This window comes from Procambarus clarkii, chromosome 11 (genome assembly GCF_040958095.1).
Source record: "Procambarus clarkii isolate CNS0578487 chromosome 11, FALCON_Pclarkii_2.0, whole genome shotgun sequence".
NCBI classification, from domain to species: Eukaryota; Metazoa; Arthropoda; class Malacostraca; order Decapoda; family Cambaridae; genus Procambarus; species Procambarus clarkii.
The window spans coordinates 38,513,817-38,535,407 of NC_091160.1; the positions used below are offsets into that span (position 1 = coordinate 38,513,817).

Consider the following 21,591-nt stretch of genomic DNA (forward strand, 5'->3'; position numbering starts at 1 on the left):
ATTTTATTTGCATTCTGAATTTTTTTTTTAAATTAACAGGGCAAAGTGGCTTATGTTTCTCAACAAGCTTGGTTACAAAATGCAACGCTGAAGGAAAATATCACCTGGGGTCAACCATTTGACGAGGAACGTTATCGTAAAGTTGTGGACGCTTGTGCCCTTCAACAGGACTTGGACATGCTGCCAGCTGGGGACATGACAGAGATAGGAGAAAAGGTAATCAGTTGTAAAAATTACTTGACAGAGCTTTAAACTAAATTTCGGTGCTTGCAAATAACAATTTATATAATTTGTTCATGAAATGCTAATGTACCATATTAAACATTGATGCTTTGATATTAATAGCGAAAAATTTACTTTTGAGGGTACAGTACATTATATGAGAGGCACCATTTGGTGCAGGTCACTCAGTTGCTTCCTAAGGCAAGATGCCACTGTCTTGGTAGGAACTGTTAACATATACTGTAGTCTCATGTTAGTGACACGGAAGTTTCCAAGCAGTCTCTGCAGGACCATTATCTGGAATTTGTGGCTGCAAAGTGAAGGGTGCATTAACTATCAATGTTATAGGTGTTTTGTTGAGTAAAGATTGGACAAAAACTTAACTTTGTAGGTCTCTGTAATGTATGTTTATTTTTTTTATGCTGTATATGTAAATTTGATTTTCATATTTTATAATTTGTGTGGCTTTTGAAGGCACATATTCCCGGCAGAAATCATGGGCTGTCGGTATACTATAAAGTCTTGCCTTTTGTACTTGGTGTGGTTTATAAATTGCTTACCATTTAAATTGTGTCATATCTGCTCTTAAAATTGTGGATGCTGGTGGCATCCACAATTTCTTCTCATCAGCATTGACTCTACATTTATTTTTCTAGATTTTTCCAGGGTTCTCTAGCCTTTATCAAAATTTATTGATACTGTATATGTTTTTGTTTCTCATTGCCGGGGTCAAGAAGCCTGTACTTAGGCTTATACAGGTCTCCTCTAACCCAACTCCTGTCCTTCCCCCAGGATGCAACCTATAAACACTTGAATAACTGCCAGGTAGTTATTTACTACTAGATGAACAGAGGCACAAGGTAAAAGAAAACCTGCCTGACCATCTCTATTCTACCCGAGAATTGAACCTGGTACCCTTGATATCCTTGAGCCGATGATGTTGACCCTTGCTCATACTGTCTATAAATAACACAGTAATTTTCCTACAGTCTCTTAAAACTGTATGAAATGCTGCATATTTTAGGATCTTGTAGTACAGTTGGCTTCACTTTCGACTCACAATTGGGGATCCCGGGTTTGATTCTCAGGCAGGACAGAAATGATTGTGTATGTTTCCTTTCACCTAATGGCTCTGTTCACCTAGCATTAAATAGGTACCCAAGTATTAGGCAACTGATCTGTATAGAGTACATTGATCTTTATCTGTGTTGTATATCTTATGCAAATAAAGTTAATAAATATTGCAATAATATAGGCTCTATGTAAAATGTTTTACAACAATTAATAACATCCCTAGGTAATTCCATTTATAAAAATAAAGGTACTGTAGTGTATTCTTTATCATTGCCAGGGAATTAACCTCAGTGGTGGACAAAAACAACGGGTGTCTCTGGCCCGGGCAGCATATAGTGACGCAGATATCTTCTTGCTGGATGACCCTCTCAGTGCCGTAGATGCTCATGTTGGACGTCATATATTTGATAAGCTCATTGGTCCTGAGGGAATGTTGAAGGACAAGGTAAGTGACATTTACTCAAGAAAGCAGTTTTAAGAGTAATTGTATAATGACATTTATATAGTACAGTACTGTATATTTATTTAAATATTTACAAGCACAGTGAATTTTGTAAAAAAAAAATCGTGTGTAAATGTTACATTTTTGTAAAGCTTAGAGGAATGGGGAATGGAAATTGGTTTTGTGATTACATGCAATAATAAAAATCAAACAGAACCTCCCCACTTCCTTATTTACAGTACATATACAGTATGTTACTTTAAATAGGAAATGTAGAACAAATATAAATTATAAAGATACACGATACACAAAGATATATAGATAAAAGTGAGAGGAAACACTTAATGTAACAATTATTTTGAATTCGCGGCACTTAAAAAAGCTAACAGTGTGTGTGCATTATATTTATTAAGAGACACGAAAATGGGAATACAGTATAATACATACAACGTAAAATAATTTCTCACTCTCCAGATCGACTACTGTATCCCAGTCACGCAGAGAAAGCCGAGGTAAATTTACAACCTCACGAGTGAGATGGGCACCTCACAAACACACCCAACATACACCCTTAGTGGGTGAAGTCTGGCTGCATTGTCCTCGTGGGATGCAGGGACGCTATCCTCACGAAAACTTGCTGGAAAAATTTACACACGAGAGGCATAAACATTTCCTAATACACAATTCAACATACTTAGAAACACTGACAAATGAAACATAAAAATTAAAAAAAATAGAAGAAACTGATATTTTAGCTAAGTGAAAATATTTTGATTAATTAATAACAACAAAGGCAGAGACTTTATATACCAGTCATTACAAAGCCACTATTACTAACAAAGCATTTGAGCAAGTCTTAAATCTAACAGTGGTTGAGGTATGCATTGAGAATTTGAAGTTACAGTATTTGTATGTTTCCTAAGTGTACAGTTAATCTAAAAGTATTAAAACTATGTATTGTGATTCTAGTAAACATAGAAAATATGCAATAATTCAGAAGATAAAAAATAGTGAGTATTATTAAAGCTAGCAGCGGAAGTACTGTGAAAGAATGAAAACAATGAAAGTCTTCACTAAGAATTCAAGCGCGGCTGCGGTCGTCACTACTCGGGATAAACTTGTAAACAAACTGAGATGCCTCACCCCGCGCCCCCAGCACCATACGCTCATTCGACCAATACGTGCACAAACCGATGTCGTCTTCCAAGTAAACCGCCATACACCAATTCAAAATTTCCGACGAATTTGACATCGTCAACCAAAAAATTCATACTCTAGGCAGTCGTCAACCGAGGTTCCACTGTACATTGAGAATTTAGCAATTTGAAAAGTAACAGAAGAGCAGTCAATTTAAAATAATATATTTAAAATTAGTGGACATCTTTTATAGTTAATATGTAGGCAGATACTTACTATTCAAATTTTGGTTATGACTACTGTATACTGTATAAGGATTTATATTTTTAATTAGTACAGAACCCATGGGAATAGGAAATAATTTCACATATGAAATAATTGCACTGATCAACTCAGTTTTTGCTGAGTTATGTCTGAGACACGTTTTTGACTAATTTGGGGGCACTGAACTCAATTTCACATTGGGGTTTGCCTATCATATCTAATTTTTGCTCTAAAGTATACTCCCATTTTCAATCTAACATTGTAAAATTGTACTCAATTACAATCATTTCCACAATCATTTCAATCCTATTCTTGTCAATTTATTTAGAATGCCATACAGTACCAACAAACAATAATATGAACCAATTTTGAGATTAATAAATATATTGGCTAACTGACATATTAGATCAAAATATTGAAATAGAAAAATATATACTAATTCCATAATTCACTTCACTTGAACCGTGACCTTGTCCATCGCTTACGTCACCTATATTTACAGGAAATTTTTCAAGATGGCTGTCAAGAAAATTAAAGTTTATGACTTGTAGCTCATCAAACACACCGGTTTCTGTTTGTTTTCATAACTGAGACAAGGGGAATGTTATGCATAGGTACTTAAAACAGTCACTGTCTACACTCAAAGCTTAAATTTAACATACTGTTTCATTAGACTCAGTTTGATGTAGAGAGGAGGAAAGATGATTTTCCCAATGTACTTGGGGTTGGTTTTTGGTACTGTATTTTATTCTCTGACATTTCAGCATGTTCTAATATGCCAGTTCTTCTGAGTCCCACAGGCACAAGAAACATGGATTTTTTGTGTCTCCCTCTTATTAACTAAGTAAAAAGCTATCCATTGTAAGATCCATGCAGATGATCCAGTTACGATCATCATATCGAAGTAACGCAAGAACTCTTTTCATGTATTCATGTTCTTTGAGATATACAGTATGACCAGTGGGAACTGAACCATATGAATCTCCATTATGCAGTAAGACACACTTTACTGTATACTTTACTTTCACTTACATACCAGTACTTTACTTTTTCTTAGATCTATCTAAATCAATCACCACTCATTTGGTTCATACAGTGTCACACCCATTGTATTTAATAAACCTGACACATCATCATGATAATAAAATAAATCATTTTCTTTTTCAACAAGTATTACTAGTGACATTTCTCCAACCATATACATTGCTGCTGTCCACTGCACTCATTTGTCTGTCCGTTAGAACATTTATCATCTAATTCAGTAGTTTTTCTCTCACTCATCCAATGTGAGTTGGCTTATTTATTTTCAGCCATGTTATTGTGTCAAATTAAATATATTAAATTCTGTATGATTCCAGACCAGGTTGTTGGTGACACATGCAGTGTGGGTGCTGCCTCAGGTTGATCTTGTGGTTGTGATAAAAGATGGATGCTTAGTGGAAAATGGCAGTTACATGGAGCTGCTGAAGGGAGATGGGGACTTTGCTCAATTCTTGCTTCAACACATAACTAATCCTGATAATGGTCATGAGGATGACAGTGGTAAGAAATAGGAATTATCCTGCATTATTTAAATACATTTGAGATATATTTCTAGGTGCTATTTAATGCTATATGTACAGTACAGTATAACATTTATTTCTATACTGTAAATTTAAATTTGCACTATTTTTTGGCAAATGCCTAGGAGAATTTTTCAATAAAATTGCACATTGTATAAAATATAATTCTGGTTGGATACATAATTATTGTGTGGTCATGTATGGTGATTGGCACTTCTTGCATTATTTAAACACATTTGGGATATATTTGTAGGTGCTATTAAATACAACAGTCTATGGTTATAAAGGGACCCTCATCTCCCCTAACAGAGGTACTCACATCCTTTCTAACAAAGGGAGCCCATCCTCCTATCAAAGGGATCCCATCCCCCTAGCAAAGGAACCCGATCCCTCTAACAAAGAGACTGTCATCACCCTAACAAAAGGACCCCATTCCCCTAGTAAAGGAACCCCAACCCCCCTAGCAAAGAAATCTCAAACCCCTAACAAAGGGACTCCCATTCCCCTAACAAGGAGACTGCCATTATCCTAACAAAGGGACTCCATCCTCCCTAGTAAAGAAATCCAATACCCCTAACAAAGGAACCCCATCCTCCAAGCAAAGCAATTTCATCCCCTACTGACAATGGGAACCCCATCCTTCTAACAAAAGTACCGATTCCCCCTAACAAAGGGACCCCATCCTCCCAAATAAAGGGACCTCATCCTCCTTAATAAAGGAACCCCTATCTCCTCTAGCAAAGGTACTCCATCCCCATAACAAAGGAAGCCCGTCCCCATAACAAAGGGACCCCATCCCCGAGCTCTACAATCATAAATTTAAGAATTTGTGTTTACATGCCTATAAGTTTAGGTATGTGCCTAATATAATCCTAACATTACAGATATTGATGAAATATGTGAACAGCTTGAAAATGCTGCTGGTGGACAGATCCTTATAGAAAAGCTATATCAACAAGCCAATAACACTGAGCTTCGAAGGTTAGTTGTTCTTTGTGTTTGTGCATGAGTAGTGCGTTAAGATGCCAATACTTTAAGTTCAACTGTACTTCTTGTACCTCATGCAGCAAAGTCTCCGTGGTGTAGTGGTAAGACACTCACCTGGCGTTCCGCAAGCGCTTTGTCTTGGGTTCGTATCCTGGCCAGGGAGGATTTACTGGGCGCAAATCCTTAACTGTAGCCTCTGTTTAACTCGACAGTAAAATGGGTACTTGGTTGTAAAAACGATTCTTCGTGGGGGTCGTATTCCAGGGACCTGCCCGAAATGCTACGTGTACTAGTGGCTGTACAAGAATGTAACAACTCTTGTATATATCTCAAAAAAAAAAAAGGGCTCCATGATTCTTCTTGCTCTCATGTGGCTGCTACAGCCCTAGTTCCCAGTCCTGTTCTCTCATTGTTCCTAACCGTCACCACTCCAATGCCTGTTCCTCGTGCAGAGGATCAACCACTTGTGGTTTCAGGCATCTTGTGGGTACCTGGAGGTGTGTTTGACTCTGCTGCCTGGTCGTGGTGGTTAGCACAGGTGGTCGGGCAGGAAACTACTAGTTAGAGAGCCTTCTCTTGGTGGTCACCCGTGAGTCCTTGGAGTAGTTTGCAAATTTATGAATGGTACCTCATTCTGTCATTCTTGGAGGGATTAAGTTTTTTCTCTAGTGGTTCCCTAGCACCATTAATGACTCTGCAGCAAGGATGTTTGTAAAGTTTCCATTGGGTCCAATACCAGATTATTATCCTGCCACACTGTGCATGATCTTTGTCATTTGACAACAGATCCTCACTTTAGAGAGTAACAGAAAATATTAAGTTTAAGGGATTAGTTATTCTGTATATGTAAGAAATTCAATGGCATGAACAAGTCTCAATGGAGGAATCTAAAACAATATTCTGAAAAATATGGTACTGTATATCTTTCTCTGTTGAAGATGATGTTTAAAATGCTGTTAGATAACTGTTTAGATTACTTTTTAGATTTCTTTTCCATAAAGCACTCATAAACATGGAAAATACTATACAGTATTTGATATTGACAGTGATCATCTATGGATTAAAAATTGACTAGTTACATAGTCACATTGTGCCTTACAGATTTGGCAGTGCAGCTAAACGTCAACGAAACGGCATCAGTGAAAGCAGGCACTCAAGAACAGAAAGTGGAGGAGATCACACTCATAAACGGAAACATCTACAGTCTATTTCTTCTTCTGGAACTGGAAGTCTTTGTGACATCTTTACTCATGAATCAATATCCATGAATGAAATGGGAGGAAAAGTTGATGATGTTAGCAAAGAGAAAGCAGGAGAAACTTTGATTCAAGAAGAAGCATTAGAGACTGGCAAGGTAATTCCTCATATGTTTGAAATTCTTTTACAGTGTTGTACTGTAGTTAATTACACTCAATGCAGTATGTTTAAGTTGTAAAACTAAGGGACAAAAAAATCCAGAACTGGAGCCACATCCTTAACCTGAAAATCAATTTGGTGGAACAGTATCCCTATGTAAATCAATAATATGAAAATTATTGCTCAAATTTATTAAAATATTAAGAGCCTTAATATATGAAATTGAAATTTTAGAAGATAATGTCCTACCTTTCCAAAAGATGAAATTTCAATACAATGATAACTAATTTTTTCACACTTTTTAAATTTTCTTGAAAAAATACTTATTGATATTTTAGATAACAATTAAAATATAAAATATAATTGAAATGCATCAAACACAACTAGTTAAGATAGGCTCATGTGGATTTTTCATCATGCATTTTAGACAGTAATTGTGTATTTTCACAGGTAAAGAAGGAAGTGTATTATTTTTATGCAGTAGCAATGGGACTCCTGCCTGCTGTTCTTCCAACACTTCTGCTTGCTGTTGCCCAAGTGAGTGCATTGCACTTTAAAGTACAGTATTTATAAATAATATGTAATATTACTTCACATTCATCAAAACCTTACTTTCTTTAAATAGATAATTAATTAGACATTATCACTTTCTGACGAGTGTTGTGAAAATATTTGGTATCACAACATTTCTGAGCAAAGCCTTGGGCCTCAGTAGCTTCCTGAACCAGACTCCCCAGGACACTGCACACTCAACAGACATGACACTAAGTGGCTCCCAGAACTGAAGGACAAGAGCTATGAGGAGAGGTTAGAGGCATTAAAAATTCCAAAACTAGAAGATAGAACAAAGTGAGGCGATATGATCACAACATACAAAATAGTAATGGGAATCAATGAAATTGATAGGGAAGAATTCCTGAGACCTGGAACTTCAAGAACAAGAGGTCATAGATTTAAACTAACAAAACAAAGCTGCTGAAGAAATACAGTACAGTATAAGAAAATTCACTTTCGCAAACAGAGTGGTAGATGGTTGGAACAAGTTAGGTGAGAAGGTGGTGGAGGCCAAAACCGTCAGTAATTTCGAAATGTTATATGACAAAGAGTGCTGGGAAGACGGGACACCACAAGCGTAGCTCTCATCCTGTAACTACACTTGGGTAATTACATGTTATTAACATGTTAACCCATGCTCTACTGTCACAAGGATTTTTTGCAAATACTCTTGCCATGTAGTTGGGGAGGAAAGACAGAGGAGAAAGAACCCAGTCCACCACTTGCATGAAATTTGCTTAGCACAAATGGAAACTTTAGAGTATAGAAGTTTGTAACTAGATTAATATGAGAACTGAGATGGCTCAGCTATGAGGACAGGTTGAGGAATTCAGCTTTACATAGAAAAAATAGAGACTTGGTTTGGAGTTTATGGAGGTTGAACCAGATGTTTAACGCTTGGTATCTTCCTCATCCTCCACGATCTCTACATCTTGGCGTAGAGATCTGTTTTTATTGTCTGTTCTGGGTCACCTCATGCCCTACATCCTGCTTCATATTGACAGTTGGGCTAATGAGTATCTGGCTAACCATTATCACAGTGGTAATTAGCTATTCTGGTAATTTCAGTTATTTATTGTAGGTGATGTTAAATGATATAGTTCTTGTCTTTTGTATAATAGGTCACCATGTGATGAATTAAGTTATTTCTTCCTTATTTCTCCTCAACTACAGTACATAGCAAGACTATTTACAAAGACCCATGTCAGTGTAGCACATGTGGATGAAAGCCTGCCATGTGTGCAGTGTCCTGGAGGGACCCTGGCTTTGGCACAGGAAGCAACTGAAGAGCCTCTCAGAAAGTAGTGTTTGACTTTACTTAATGCCAGTTTGACAGTATCAGACCACGAAGGAAGAATTGAAACAGGAATTTCCTTAAGTACTTTCGTATTTAATAATACATCTTGAAAAGGATGTATTTACAAGATTGTAGATTGGACATATATAGGCAGGAGAGAGAGAGAGAGAGAGGTGAAGTGAAGTGAAGTGAAGTGAAGTGAGGTACAATGGTACTGTCATATTTTTCATCACGTGCTAATTTTCGTGATTTACACACATAATGCCAGTTTGTTTATTTAATGTGTTGTGTTCATTTATATCTTACTATATTTGAAAATACAGTACAAAGTACAACCCCATACATACTTCAAGCTTGATTAAATGTATACTGTATTTCTGTGCAGGGTTGCCAGGCAAGCAGTAATGTTTGGCTCTCCTATTGGTCAGAAACCGCTGCCAATTCCTCCAGCAACAGTACAGGTGAAGACTTCAGCCGTGTGGAGTTCTTGGCAGGCTATGGTGCCCTTGGCTTTGGACAGTGTATGTCATTTTCATTTTCATTGTTTCCTTATTATCACTTTTAAAATATTTTTTAATAAATTTATACTAAATTTTGTATTTTTTGTTTGTAACTGAGAAGTTTTTCATATAATTTTTGCCAAATTTTTAAATATTCAAGTATTTCCATGTAAAATTTTACTGTTTATGAGACTGCTGAATTGTCATATTTGTGGTGGCTGGCTCCACTAACTTCATGCTGACAAGTAGTTGTTGGGAAGTGAATTTATTTATTTATACAAGAAGGTACATTGGGTTTGTGAAAGTACAGAATATTGGTGTTTTTACATTTTTGCAGAGCCACTAACATACACAGCATTTTGGGTCCTTAATATAACAGAGAAGCCTGATTGAACCCTAATGCAAGCAGCAGTGACCTGAGCATGAATCATTGTTCATATTTATTATTTTAAGAAAATAAGAATAAAGGTAACTGTATAAGGCCTTGCCCATACAAGGCAGCTCCTATTTATAACCTAGTTAAGTATTAGGGAGTCAAGAAATAAGTAATTAAAAAAAATACCAAGCCAGTATGGCTTTGTATAACTGTAGAAAACCAAGAGAAATTCGAGAATCAATATTCTCAGATCTAAACCCATTGTGAACCCCTCTTTTCCTGTTTCATGCATACTTTCATTACAGCCTCTTCTTGTAGGCACTGTGCCTTGTGTCAGTCCAGACGGTGACCACTTGGTTTTTTGTTTTTCGATGACACAGTCATCTTGTGGAAGGAACCAAGAGGAACCCTATTGAAAAATATATATGCTATGCCTGAATAGCTATGCATGTTAGTGGCTTTACAAGAATATAAAGATACCAATCTTATGTAATTCTCGCATACCCATTGTACCTTCTTGTAAATACATACAGTATTATTATTATTATTATTATTATTATTATTATTATTATTATTATATAGGAGCCCCATATTTTCCCTGACACCTTTGACCTTCATTCTATCAAGAATCATCTTCCCCATATTTTAACCCAATTGTGAATTAATCTTCTCACATTTAAAGTCAATTTGTAATCATTCTTCTCATATATGAATCTGATTTTGCTCTGTATTTCACAAGGTCTTGTACCTTCAAGATCTTGTATGTTGTGCCAGAACATCATACTTGGCCTATTATGCAAGGCCCAATTTGCCTAATAAACCAAGTTTTCTTAAATTTATATATTTTTCTAATTTTTTCTTATGAAATGCTAAAGCTATCCATTTCATGATGTATGTGTTAATTTTGATTAATTTGAGTTAAAACTAACGTAGATATATGACCGAACCTAACCAACCCTACCTAACCTAACCTATCCTATTTTATCCTAACCTAAACTAACATGACTAAGTCAATAATTTATGTTCTTATTATAATATAATAATATTTCAAATAAACCAATTGCAAAATTTATTTGGAAAAAACGAAATCATTCGGCCTATTAGTCAAATTAGCCCTTGCATAGTAGGCCGAGAAGTGCGTTCTGGCTACTAGGTACGACATATATATACACTGTATATATATATATATATGTTGTACCTAGTAGCCAGAACGCACTTCTCGGCCTACTATGCAAGGCTCAATTTGCCTAATAGGCCGAGTGATTTTCTTTATTTTCAATTAATTGTTTCCAATTGGTTTATTTGAATTATTATTATTATATTAAATTATGAACATGAATTATTGACTTAGTTATGTTAGTTTTAGTTAGGTTTAAATAGGTTAGGTGAGGCTGGTTAGGTTCGGTCATATATCTACGTTAGTTTTAACTCAAATTTCAACAAATTAACTTATAAATATTGAAATGGACAGAATTATCATTTCATAAGGAAAAAATGAGAAAAATATATAAATTCAGGAAAACTTGGCTTATTAGGCAAATCGGGCCTTGCATAGTAGGCCAAGTATGACGTTCTGGATACTAGGTACAACATATATATATTTATTTTATGGGTACCACCTCTGGTGTAATTGCAGGGACCCACATCCTCGAAGAACCACATCCTCGAAGAAGAAAACAAAGAGCATTCAGAGAAGATCTTGTGGATTCTCACTGAATACTTTATTCTTTTCTTCTCCAACCACCCCCATTATTTTTTTGTATGTTTTGTTTTATTTTGTTTTATTTTATTGCAATGCTTTTACATCTAGTTTACAGAGAACACACACACACACACAAATATATAACAATTAAACAATCAGCGTTCAAAGACCTCTCCCGCTCCTCGGAGGTTGGGTGCATACCCAGGATACAGCACGCATTTCCCCTCTGAACTGCGACACTGAGGAAACATTTTAGATTTGCGATCTGCGAAACATTTTAGATTTCATTTATTGTTTATTTTTTCAGCTTTATTTTACTACATGGCATCAGTTTTGCTATGGATAGGCTGCATGAAGGCTGGGAAGGACATTCACCAGAAACTCTTGAATAGTGTACTACATCTTCCCATGAGCTTCTTTGACACTAATCCTAGTGGACGTATCATGAACCGCCTCAGCAAGGATATAGATGTCCTTGACAGTGTGTTACCTATTCTGATAACACACACCTTAGTTGTCTTATCACAGGTAAGTTTCTCAACTCTTGGCACCAGTAGTTATCACTAACTCAGTCTTTAGCAACAGCTCAGTGAATAGTAGTGTTTCAGTTTTTAAAATATGAGCTAAACCATAGTTTTAATTATCCCTACACTGTTTTCTTGTGAGGCAATATTTCTTTTCTTTCAATACCTAGCCATTGTTGTCTTACACTCCATGACCTTCGTGGTTAACTGACACAAATTGCTTTTACAGGTCATCGCAACACTGATTGTGATTGTGGCCTCAACACCAATAATTGTTGTTGTCATTATTCCCATCATGGGGTTGTATTATTTCATCTTGATTGTCTACATTTCAACCACAAGGCAGCTCAAGCGGATTGAATCGGTTGCCAAATCTCCCATCTACTCGCATTTTGGAGAGTGTGTTCAAGGTAAGACTTAAATTTACACCAAAATATTTTATTTAGTCATATACAAGAAGATACATTGGGTTGTGTGAGTACACAACCCAATGTACACATTGGTGTTCTTACATTCTTGCACAGCTATTATTAACATGCATAACATTTCGGGCAGAAACACTCTGCTCAGTTGCTCCCTATTTTCTGTGTTGATGCTTCTCATCCCTATTAAAGTGGGAATGGAGTAATACTGATAATGGTGAAAATTAAAAATATATAGAATAATATTTCATTGTGTTCTCATGTATATTTTTGTAATTATTTCAGGTGCATCAATTATTCGGGCATTTAAAAAACAAGATAATTTCATCCATACATCCCACATGAAAACAGATTATTGTTTGCAAGCTTTCATGGCCAACCTTGCATGTAACAGGTCAGTCTCTAGAACTGTCAGGAATTAAGTGCATCTTTTATTACATAAGTTATTACTTTGAGCCCAGTTTTTTTTTTTTTTTTTTTTTTTTTTTGAGATATATACTAGAGTTGTTACATTCTTGTACAGCCACTAGTACGCGTAGCGTTTCAGGCAAGTCCCTGAAATACGATCCCCGCTGCGAAGAATCGTTGTTACAACCAAGTACACATTTTACTGTTGAGTTAAACAGAGGCTATAGTTAAGGATTTGCGCCCAGTAAATCCTCCCCGGCCAGGATACGAACCCATGACAAAGCGCTTGCGGAACACCAGGCGAGTGTCTTACCACTACACCAGTTGATCTTTCACCTTTAACACTTTAAAGCAAGGTTTTCAGTGACTCGTCCTTACCGTATGTGTAGCTAACAGACCTGTTTCATAAATGCATCTTGTGTTCATATTTGTTCATACACACTTTCTTATTGTTGTTTTGGGCAAAGCTGATAGTTGGATCTATTTTCACACACGTTAGGGGTTCACTTAACATGCAGTAGATGCAGGTCTTTTCTCAAGCTTGAAATCTATAATCACCTAAATAATACGTGAAGATACAGTGAATGTGTTCTTATACATTAACACAAAACCCACAATTAAACATCTAATTAATTTTTGTTTATTTCTTTGCAGGTGGTTAGGTATACGTCTTGAGTTTATTGGGAACATCATCATCTTTGCTGCGGCCATCTTTGTTGTAGCTGGTCGGGGCTCAGTGAGCTCGGGCATTGTTGGTCTTACTTTAACCTATGCTCTTAATGTAAGTGTAACTGTGATCATCTATAATTACTAATAATTATCTTGGTTTTCCCTGTACTGTACTGATCATATGTTAACACTTTTACTACAATTTTCAATTGGCTGAAAATCATCATTTGGTCGGACTAGTGCAATTTTTTTATGTTTGCTATGGTACTTAGAAAAAGTTTCCATATCCTATTTAAAATGCACTCCAATTGTGCAATGTTTTAGGGTAAAAAATATATACCTTATACTTGTGCAATTGTAAAAAGTAATTAATTCTACAATTACCCAGCACTGAGACAAGAATATCTAAGACAACTAAGGTAAGCGTATTTAAATGGAGCAGTTAAATACTAAATTACACAACCACACTTAGAAAAATAAAGGAGTGGAATAATTTTAATTTCAAGGGCAGTGTAAAGTTAAGAAAGTGCAGTTAACCACAAAGTTGTGTTGTGTCTCGAGTGAAGTTGAAAACATAACGGTGACCAAGTGCAAAACTTCTTTTAATTTCATGTTTCACGTACGCCTCAAAATGTTTCTTCAAAAAGATTAACAGACAAAAGGTAAAGACATAGATCTTCAAATATTGGTAATCAATAATTTTCAGTTCTGTAGTTCAATGAATGAATGAATTAAGTAAGAGAAAAGACCCACCCTCTGGGGTGAGAGGAGTAGTGGGAAAGGATGCAAAGGTTTAAGAGCACTGGGAGAGGAAAAGTGCCAGGGCTTAGCCCCATGGCAGGGCATGTACCAGGCCGGTCGTAGCTCAGCACAAGTGCTCCTCAAGTATGCAAGAGCTCACTTGTAAAAAGACTATAATTTGGTCTGAGACTGTAGTTATAAACATGGACATGTAGTTTAAAAGTAGACAAAAATAGGAGATATTCCAGGTGACTTGTAAGGAGAATTATTGTAAATGAATACTGTACCTTAATTAAACCTGACATAAACAATCACAATACTGGAACTGTAAATATTTTTATTTCACCATGTACATTTTCACTCACGTTCTTTTTATTTTCTATTTAATTAGGTAACGGTAATTCTCAACTTTTTGGTAAGGATGAGCTCAGAAATAGAAGCCAATATTGTGTCTGTCGAGAGAATTAAGGGATACATTGAGGTACGTCTCCTATTCACATCTTTCATTCCCTTGATAATCGAATTTCCTTCAGTACTGAGTTTTAATATGAATATTGTATCTACTTCATTATCACTACCACCATTAATCCCAGTGGGCACAGTGGTTAAAAACAACATACATTACATACTGTTCATATGTAACATTTGTCGCTTTCAACCAACTGTGTCCACTGGCAATGTGCTTTGATGCATGTCATCTGTCTTGCAATTTTTTTATAAATTAGGAATTATGAGCTTTGAATTCATTTTGTCTCTTGTATAATCATCTTACCATCTTGTAATAATTGTCAGTCATTTTCTAATTCTCTCTCCATAATTGTTATATTGTCTCATGTAATTTTAAGAATTACCCTCTTAAGCTTACATTGTACTGTATATTGTTTTCTTAATTTTTATGTTATACCCAAAACACTCTTGTGTATTAGTGGCTTTAGGCACTGTGCATTACTTATGAATCTCTCTCTCCTATACAAGTATTGTTTTTATTTATGTACGCTTACTTAAATAAATATTATTATTATTATTATTAGTAATGATAATGTCTTTTCACAGACATAATAACATAGGATAAAAACCCACACTTGTGTATATGTGAAATTTATCTAAGGAATTTACACCACATCTTTCACACTCTCCCTAGTGCTTTATCAAGGCTTGAGTGTGTAATTAGGATGAGACTTACATCTCAGCGTCTATTGGATGTTTATTATATTATCGTTCGACGTCTATTAGACATTGAGATGTAAGTCTTGTCCTAATCACACACTCAAGACCTTGATAAAGCACTCAGGAGAGTGCGAAAGACGTAGTATAAATTCCTTACATAAATTTCACATATACACAAGTCTGAGTTTTTATCCTATACATTATTATTATTATTATTATTATTATTATTATTATTATACAGTAATGAATTTTAATATGTAGTTATCAATAGTATTGTAATTTGATTTTTTATTTAATTTTGTAATCTTATTAGCAGTCTAAGGTAGTAATAAATAAAATCTCTTTATTTTCATAGATCCCAAACTGTCTGTGATTATATATGTCAATGTGATCATCACTCTAGTTACTGGCCAGACTCGACAATGCTTATTCTGACTACACTACAAAAAAGCTTGTATGGTGGAACCTCAGTTGACTGACCGCTTCTAGAGTACGAATTTGTTGGTATACGTCAAATTCATCGTAAAATTTGAATTGGTGTACAACGATTTACTTGGAAGACAATGTCTGTTTGTACCCATATGGGTCGAACGAGCGAGTGGTGCTGGGGGCATGGGATGAGGCACTCTCAGTTTGACAGTTTACAAGTCTATCCCACTTTGTAACGATTGCGGCTGTGCTTGAATTCTTTGTAAAGAATTTCAATTGTTTGCCTGCTCTTTTGCTTTTTTAACATAAAAGCTCTTATTATATATCACGCCTATAGGTCCTAAGAAAGTCAGTGGTAAAGTTCAACCTAAACTTTTGTTGAAAAGGCTCACCCAAATCAAGCTGTAGCAGGCTGTTGTGTTAAACTTTTTAATGACAATGTGATGTCTCACTTCAGACAAGTGTTACAACGTAGGGAAAAAAAAACAAGTATCGCTAGACAGGTTTTTAGTGAGAAAAACAAGCAGTGAGCCACAAGCAGGTCCTAGTGGTATGCAGGCAAAATATAGGAGAGAGAGAGTACCCCCAGAAAATCACTGCCTGATGTTATAATAGAAGGGGACTCCCCTTCCAAATGCTAACACCTCTCCACCTCACTGTCTTCCATACGCCAACAAGAGTCCTCATTGAAGGTAAGATATACAGTACATATTGTATTGTAGCTAGTACAATATGAGTGTTATACGGTATAAAATGTATTTTTAAGTTAATATTTTTTGGGGTATGGAACGGATTAACACTTTCGCGCTTTATATTAGAGATAACTCGTCACTGGTTTTTCTTACGATTCCGCATAACTGCCTACTTTTCTCGTCAATCGAAAAAATATTTCTATAAATTCCATTTTTTAACCGAAATGGATGGGGATACTTTTGTTTTGTAGAGAATTTATTTGCGAATTTTTTGGTACCAGAATGAATATTATATCACATAAACTTCTATGAGTAAAAAAAAAATACACAAAGTATGTTTGGGGGTGTGGCGAGCGTGTGGCAGTGGGTTCCCTTTAGCCATTGATATATCCAACACGTGGGAAATATTTGTATGTGTTATGTATATGTCTGTGTAGGGAATTTTACTGCGATCACTGTCATACAAATTATAAAATGTTTCAACAAGTATAAACATGACAAACATCAAACAAACGAAAACAATGCGTTCGTTTCTGCCGCGAATGCATACTGAGCGACGTGGTTCTATATTTGGCGCTTCTCTTACACATGCTTTGTACCAATGTTATACAGTTCATCTTATAGAAAATTTTATTGCGAACACATTGGTATAAAAAAGAAATACGTACATAGAAAAGTAGGGTCAGGAAACGTATAAACTTTCCAAGCATGATTTCCCCCCTGTGTTTTCGCCAGTGCGCTCGCGGCTAACTACTCTCCACTTCACACACTCTTGCGGGTGGGCAATTACCTATATTAAACATTCATATGCATATGTCCGTGTAGAGAATTTTATTGCGATTCCAATGATACCAAAATTAGCGATGTAGGACAACTGTAGGCTTCGCAACCATTAAGAAAGTGGAAACATTTTGTTGCTGTTTGGCGCTCTCGGCGAGTGATCTGCATAGTTTTTTATTTGGTGTTGATACTCCTTATGCTTGGGCGGCATTTTATAGGTTTGCTCTTATAGACAATTTCATTGCGAACACAGTGATACCAAATTTAAATACGTGCGCCTTCAATTATTGTCAGGACAGTCAAAAGAGTGTACACTTTTTCGGTCTTACCGCGTAGGCGCGCGAAGTGCCGAAAGCATCTGGGGTATTGTTTTTTTTTTTGAGCGCCGAGAGCGCGAAAGTGTTAATTCAGTTTACATTATTTCTTATCAGAAAATTCATTTTGGTTGACGATGCGTCTCTGGGAATGGATTACGATTGTAAACGAAGGTACCACTGTATTAGTATGATTACATACTTAAATACTTATTTCACATTTCTTGAGGGAAGTATAGTTTATGGAAGTGTTTGCCCACTTTTAGGTGGCAATATTTTCAGCTTAGACGATTTAAATATCCCCAGTGTCGGTTTTTTATCAATTTTCCAACTTTGTCTTCAAAATCTTGTTCCCCTATAAGTTCAAATTAAAGACAGTGCTATGACAACTCAAGGTCATGCTGTTCTGTATATATTTTTTTTTCACTTTAGTCATTGTAACTGTAAATCTTTAGAATTTAGATTAATCTTATAATATGTACAGACAATATGATATTACATGTCTCCACAGGAGGAACATGAAGCACCATGGAACATTGAGGTCTCTACTCCACCAAAGTCATGGCCAGAGTGGGGCTGTCTCACTTTTACCAATTACCAAACCCGATACCGTCCCGGCCTAGACCTCGTACTCAAGGACATCACCTGTACCATCAACCCGGGAGAAAAGGTAGGAATGCTGTCAAATATTGTCTTGATAACGACACAAGATTGTATTCTTATGAAGCAGATTACTGTGGCAAGATTTTAAGGTTTATTGGTTAAGAACATTTATTCATTGTTCTTTACCATTTCTTTAGAATAGTAATAATTTTTCATGATTAAAACAAGTCATTCCTTCAATGCATTTTCGTTATTTATAATTACAAGGAATATACAGTATCTAATTATCAATTTGTGTTCCTTAGTAGGCCTACATCCTCCATGTATCTTGCTTTTTCCATTCGCCAACACTATTCATTCTACCTGCTTACAACATTTCTGATAAAATATTAGTCACTGAATACACAATATTATTACCTTTTCTGTTTTCCTTCCTTCACATACTGAATATGTGTTGCTTCCTGAGGAAGGCTTCCACAGTTGCTCCCAAGTCATAGCCTGCACATGCAGGACACCACAGAAAATTTATTTTTGTAAACAGAGTGATAGACGGTTAGCACAAGTTAGGTAAGAAGATGGTGGAGGCCAAAACTGTCAGTAGTTTCAAAGTGTTATATACTGTAACAAAGAGTACTGGGAAGATGGGAGACCATGAGTATAGCTCTTATCCTGTCCACACCTGGTAGTTGCTCATGCAACATGTGATCACACCAATAGCAAATGCTAATTACAGTAACATCATCGAGCTGCTTCTTTCACACATGGGCCACCAACAACAGCAATGTGGCCTAGCTCTTCCTTAATGCAGGTAGGGAAACACGTCTATCCTCCTTTTGCTTCTCGTAATGTCAGCAGGAAGTGGTAACTGGCAATTCACCTAGTTATTCTCTTATTTAATTTCCAGATGAATACAGTGATCTGGTCAACTTGGCATGGCAACCAACTTGACATGGACAAGAAAGCTAGTACCTCGTACTGTGAATACTAGACTGTATACTGAATCAAAGAATCACTCCTTGATTTTCCCTACTTGATTTCCCGTGCTTTAATGATCTGACCTCAGCAGCCTCAATCTCTGGCCAATCTTAGCTCATGGTCCAGCTAAGTCAAATCTTACTGGAAGCAGCATATTAGATGGTCATATGATTCCCAAGCATGATATAACAGTCTTATGACAGGTACTAACCTCTGTGTTTTGGCCCATGCCCCAACTGCCCTCTCGTTCTGTTTCTTAGGTTCATGACTACGTCTGGCTGGTAATAATGATTAATTGGTCTCATTAATCTATAACTTATGCTACACATTTATGCAAATCATATCTGCTACTTAGCAATTGATCCGCTCCATTGTCACATACATTGTTCCCATGTGTGTTTCCCTATGTGTGTTAGCATGGCTCTGGATTCTCCACCTAGCATTTCTGAAGAACATATTGCTCAGGCTGTATTTCTAATTTGTAATTTCTCAAGTCTCACAGGAAGGAAGGAAGGAAGGAAGGAAGGAAGGAGGGAAGACTCACCATGTTTTGATGGGTAACACTGGTTAAAGATTTCTGATAAAAGAAAGAAATCTTGGAAAGTTTCTAGATAAAAAATTGTCACCTGAGGACCACATAAAGAACATTATACTATGAATTCCAACATTAGAATTTCTTTTAAGTACATGGTAGTGAAATATTAAAGAAATTGTTCACAACCTTTGTGAGCTGAAATATGCAGCAGTTGTATGGTGCCCATGTCTCAAAAAGCACATCAGTGAACTGGAAAAAGGTGCAAAGGCAAGCATCTAAATGACTCCAAGAACTAAAAACAAGGAGGAGAGATTAGAGGCATTAAATACTGTATACAAAAACTAGAAGGTAGAGGAAAGAGGTGATATGTCACATAGAAAATAGTAACAGAAATCGATAAAACTGATAAAGAATTTTTGAAAACTCCAACCTCAAGAATAAGAGAACATAGGTTCAAACTAAGGAAAGAAAACTGCTGAAAAAATATTAGAGCATTCACTTTCTAATATGGTAGATGGTTGGAACAAGTTAAGTGAGAAGGTTATGGGGGCCAAACCAACCAGTCAGTAGTTTGGAAGCATCATGAGAGTACACTGTACTGGGAAGATGGAACACCACGAGTGTAGTTCTCATCCTGTAACTACACTGGCAATTATTTTACCAATGGTTTTTCTTCTTTGCTTGGATTGATCTAGTATTCCTAGACTCCCTTTGCCTTGAATGAGTAAACCAGGTTCTGCTTCTAGTCTCCTGTAGACACTTATGACACACAAGGGCCTGGTGTGGAGAGTTAGGCTTGGAGCTAACCACTCGGCTGCTTGGGAGCTACTGAGAGAAGCCCTTCCATAAAACCAGTTACTTACTGAACAGATATAGAAGTCTTGTCAGAAAAAAATCTTTGTATTATGTTTTTACATTTGTAAACTGGGATGACTTATACAGGCATAATAATACTGAAGTAGACCTATAAGAAATTGATCTGTACTGTACTGCACTGTACAGTATGTAAAACAACTTTTGTTTTAATTTGGGACTCTTGTAATATGTTAGGATAAGCTAGGTTAGGTAAGGTAAGGATATTATAGATTAGGTTTGGCAGAGCATGAGCAACCAATTTGTCACTGCCATCAAAGTGATTCCTCTCCGCATGAAATATGTATCATTATTAGTTTCATAACTTCTGTAGATATTATAACGAGCCAATTTATTATCAACTGTACTTGAATCCAGATATTAATAATTTTGTTTCCTTTAGGTTGGCATTGTGGGGAGAACTGGTGCTGGCAAGTCATCTTTAACTCTTGCTCTGTTTAGAATTATCGAGGCCAATGGCGGTACCATCGACATTGATGGCATCAATATAGCTAAAATAGGACTCCAAGACTTGAGGCAATGTCTCAGCATTATACCTCAGGTGCTTATGAATGTTCAAAGCTTTACTGAAATTTTAAATTAATATTGTTTTGTTCATCCTTTGCAAATATTTTTTGTTCATACAGAATGCAAAATTCTGAACTTACACATTTCCAATTTTTATGTTATAAAGCATAGGATTGTTATACTGATATTACAGCCCATCCTCCTGTTTTGTTAGTACTGTACTTATAGTAATGATGAGGACCATAGTATATATACCAAAGTACAACAAAATTAGAACATAGAAATCTGAACTATTGAGTTATCTTCTTGAGGTTATCTTGAGATGATTTCGGGGCTTAGCGTCCCCGCGGCCTGGTTCACAACCAGGCCTCTTTTTTTTGTTATCCCCCTCCCCCCAGGAAGCAGCCCATAGCAGCTGTCTCACTCCCAGGTACCTATTTACTGCTAGGTAACAGGGACATCAGGGTGAAAGAAACAT

General features: G+C 36.2%; 2 protein-coding genes across 6 annotated transcripts in view; one reads left to right on the forward strand and one right to left on the reverse strand.

Moving 5' to 3' along the window:
• The window catches only part of LOC123758340 (ATP-binding cassette sub-family C member 3), a 58,142-nt gene that overhangs the window by 28,950 nt on the left and 7,601 nt on the right, over positions 1-21,591 (forward strand). For 2 of the 4 annotated variants that reach the window (XM_045742630.2, XM_069322636.1), the window contains 14 exons: positions 40-216; positions 1,574-1,741; positions 4,498-4,681; positions 5,586-5,682; positions 6,790-7,042; positions 7,495-7,581; positions 9,282-9,417; positions 11,782-12,002; positions 12,228-12,408; positions 12,706-12,814; positions 13,483-13,609; positions 14,630-14,719; positions 18,132-18,290; positions 20,989-21,147. In XM_045742630.2, the coding sequence (XP_045598586.2) occupies positions 40-216; positions 1,574-1,741; positions 4,498-4,681; positions 5,586-5,682; positions 6,790-7,042; positions 7,495-7,581; positions 9,282-9,417; positions 11,782-12,002; positions 12,228-12,408; positions 12,706-12,814; positions 13,483-13,609; positions 14,630-14,719; positions 18,132-18,290; positions 20,989-21,147 (2,148 nt within the window). Of the gene's footprint in view, positions 1-39; positions 217-1,573; positions 1,742-4,497; positions 4,682-5,585; positions 5,683-6,789; positions 7,043-7,494; positions 7,582-9,281; positions 9,418-11,781; positions 12,003-12,227; positions 12,409-12,705; positions 12,815-13,482; positions 13,610-14,629; positions 14,720-18,131; positions 18,291-19,127; positions 19,402-20,988; positions 21,148-21,591 lie in introns of those variants that run through there. The other 2 variants (XR_006772875.2, XM_045742631.2) reach the window with 2 other exon arrangements.
• Positions 1,582-21,591, reverse strand: part of LOC123758341 (uncharacterized) — a 38,158-nt gene continuing 18,148 nt past the window's right edge. For both annotated transcript variants that reach the window (XM_045742633.2, XM_045742634.2), the window contains exon 3: positions 1,582-1,718. The gene's annotated coding sequence lies outside the window, so the exon portion shown is untranslated. The remainder of the gene's footprint in view (positions 1,719-21,591) is intronic.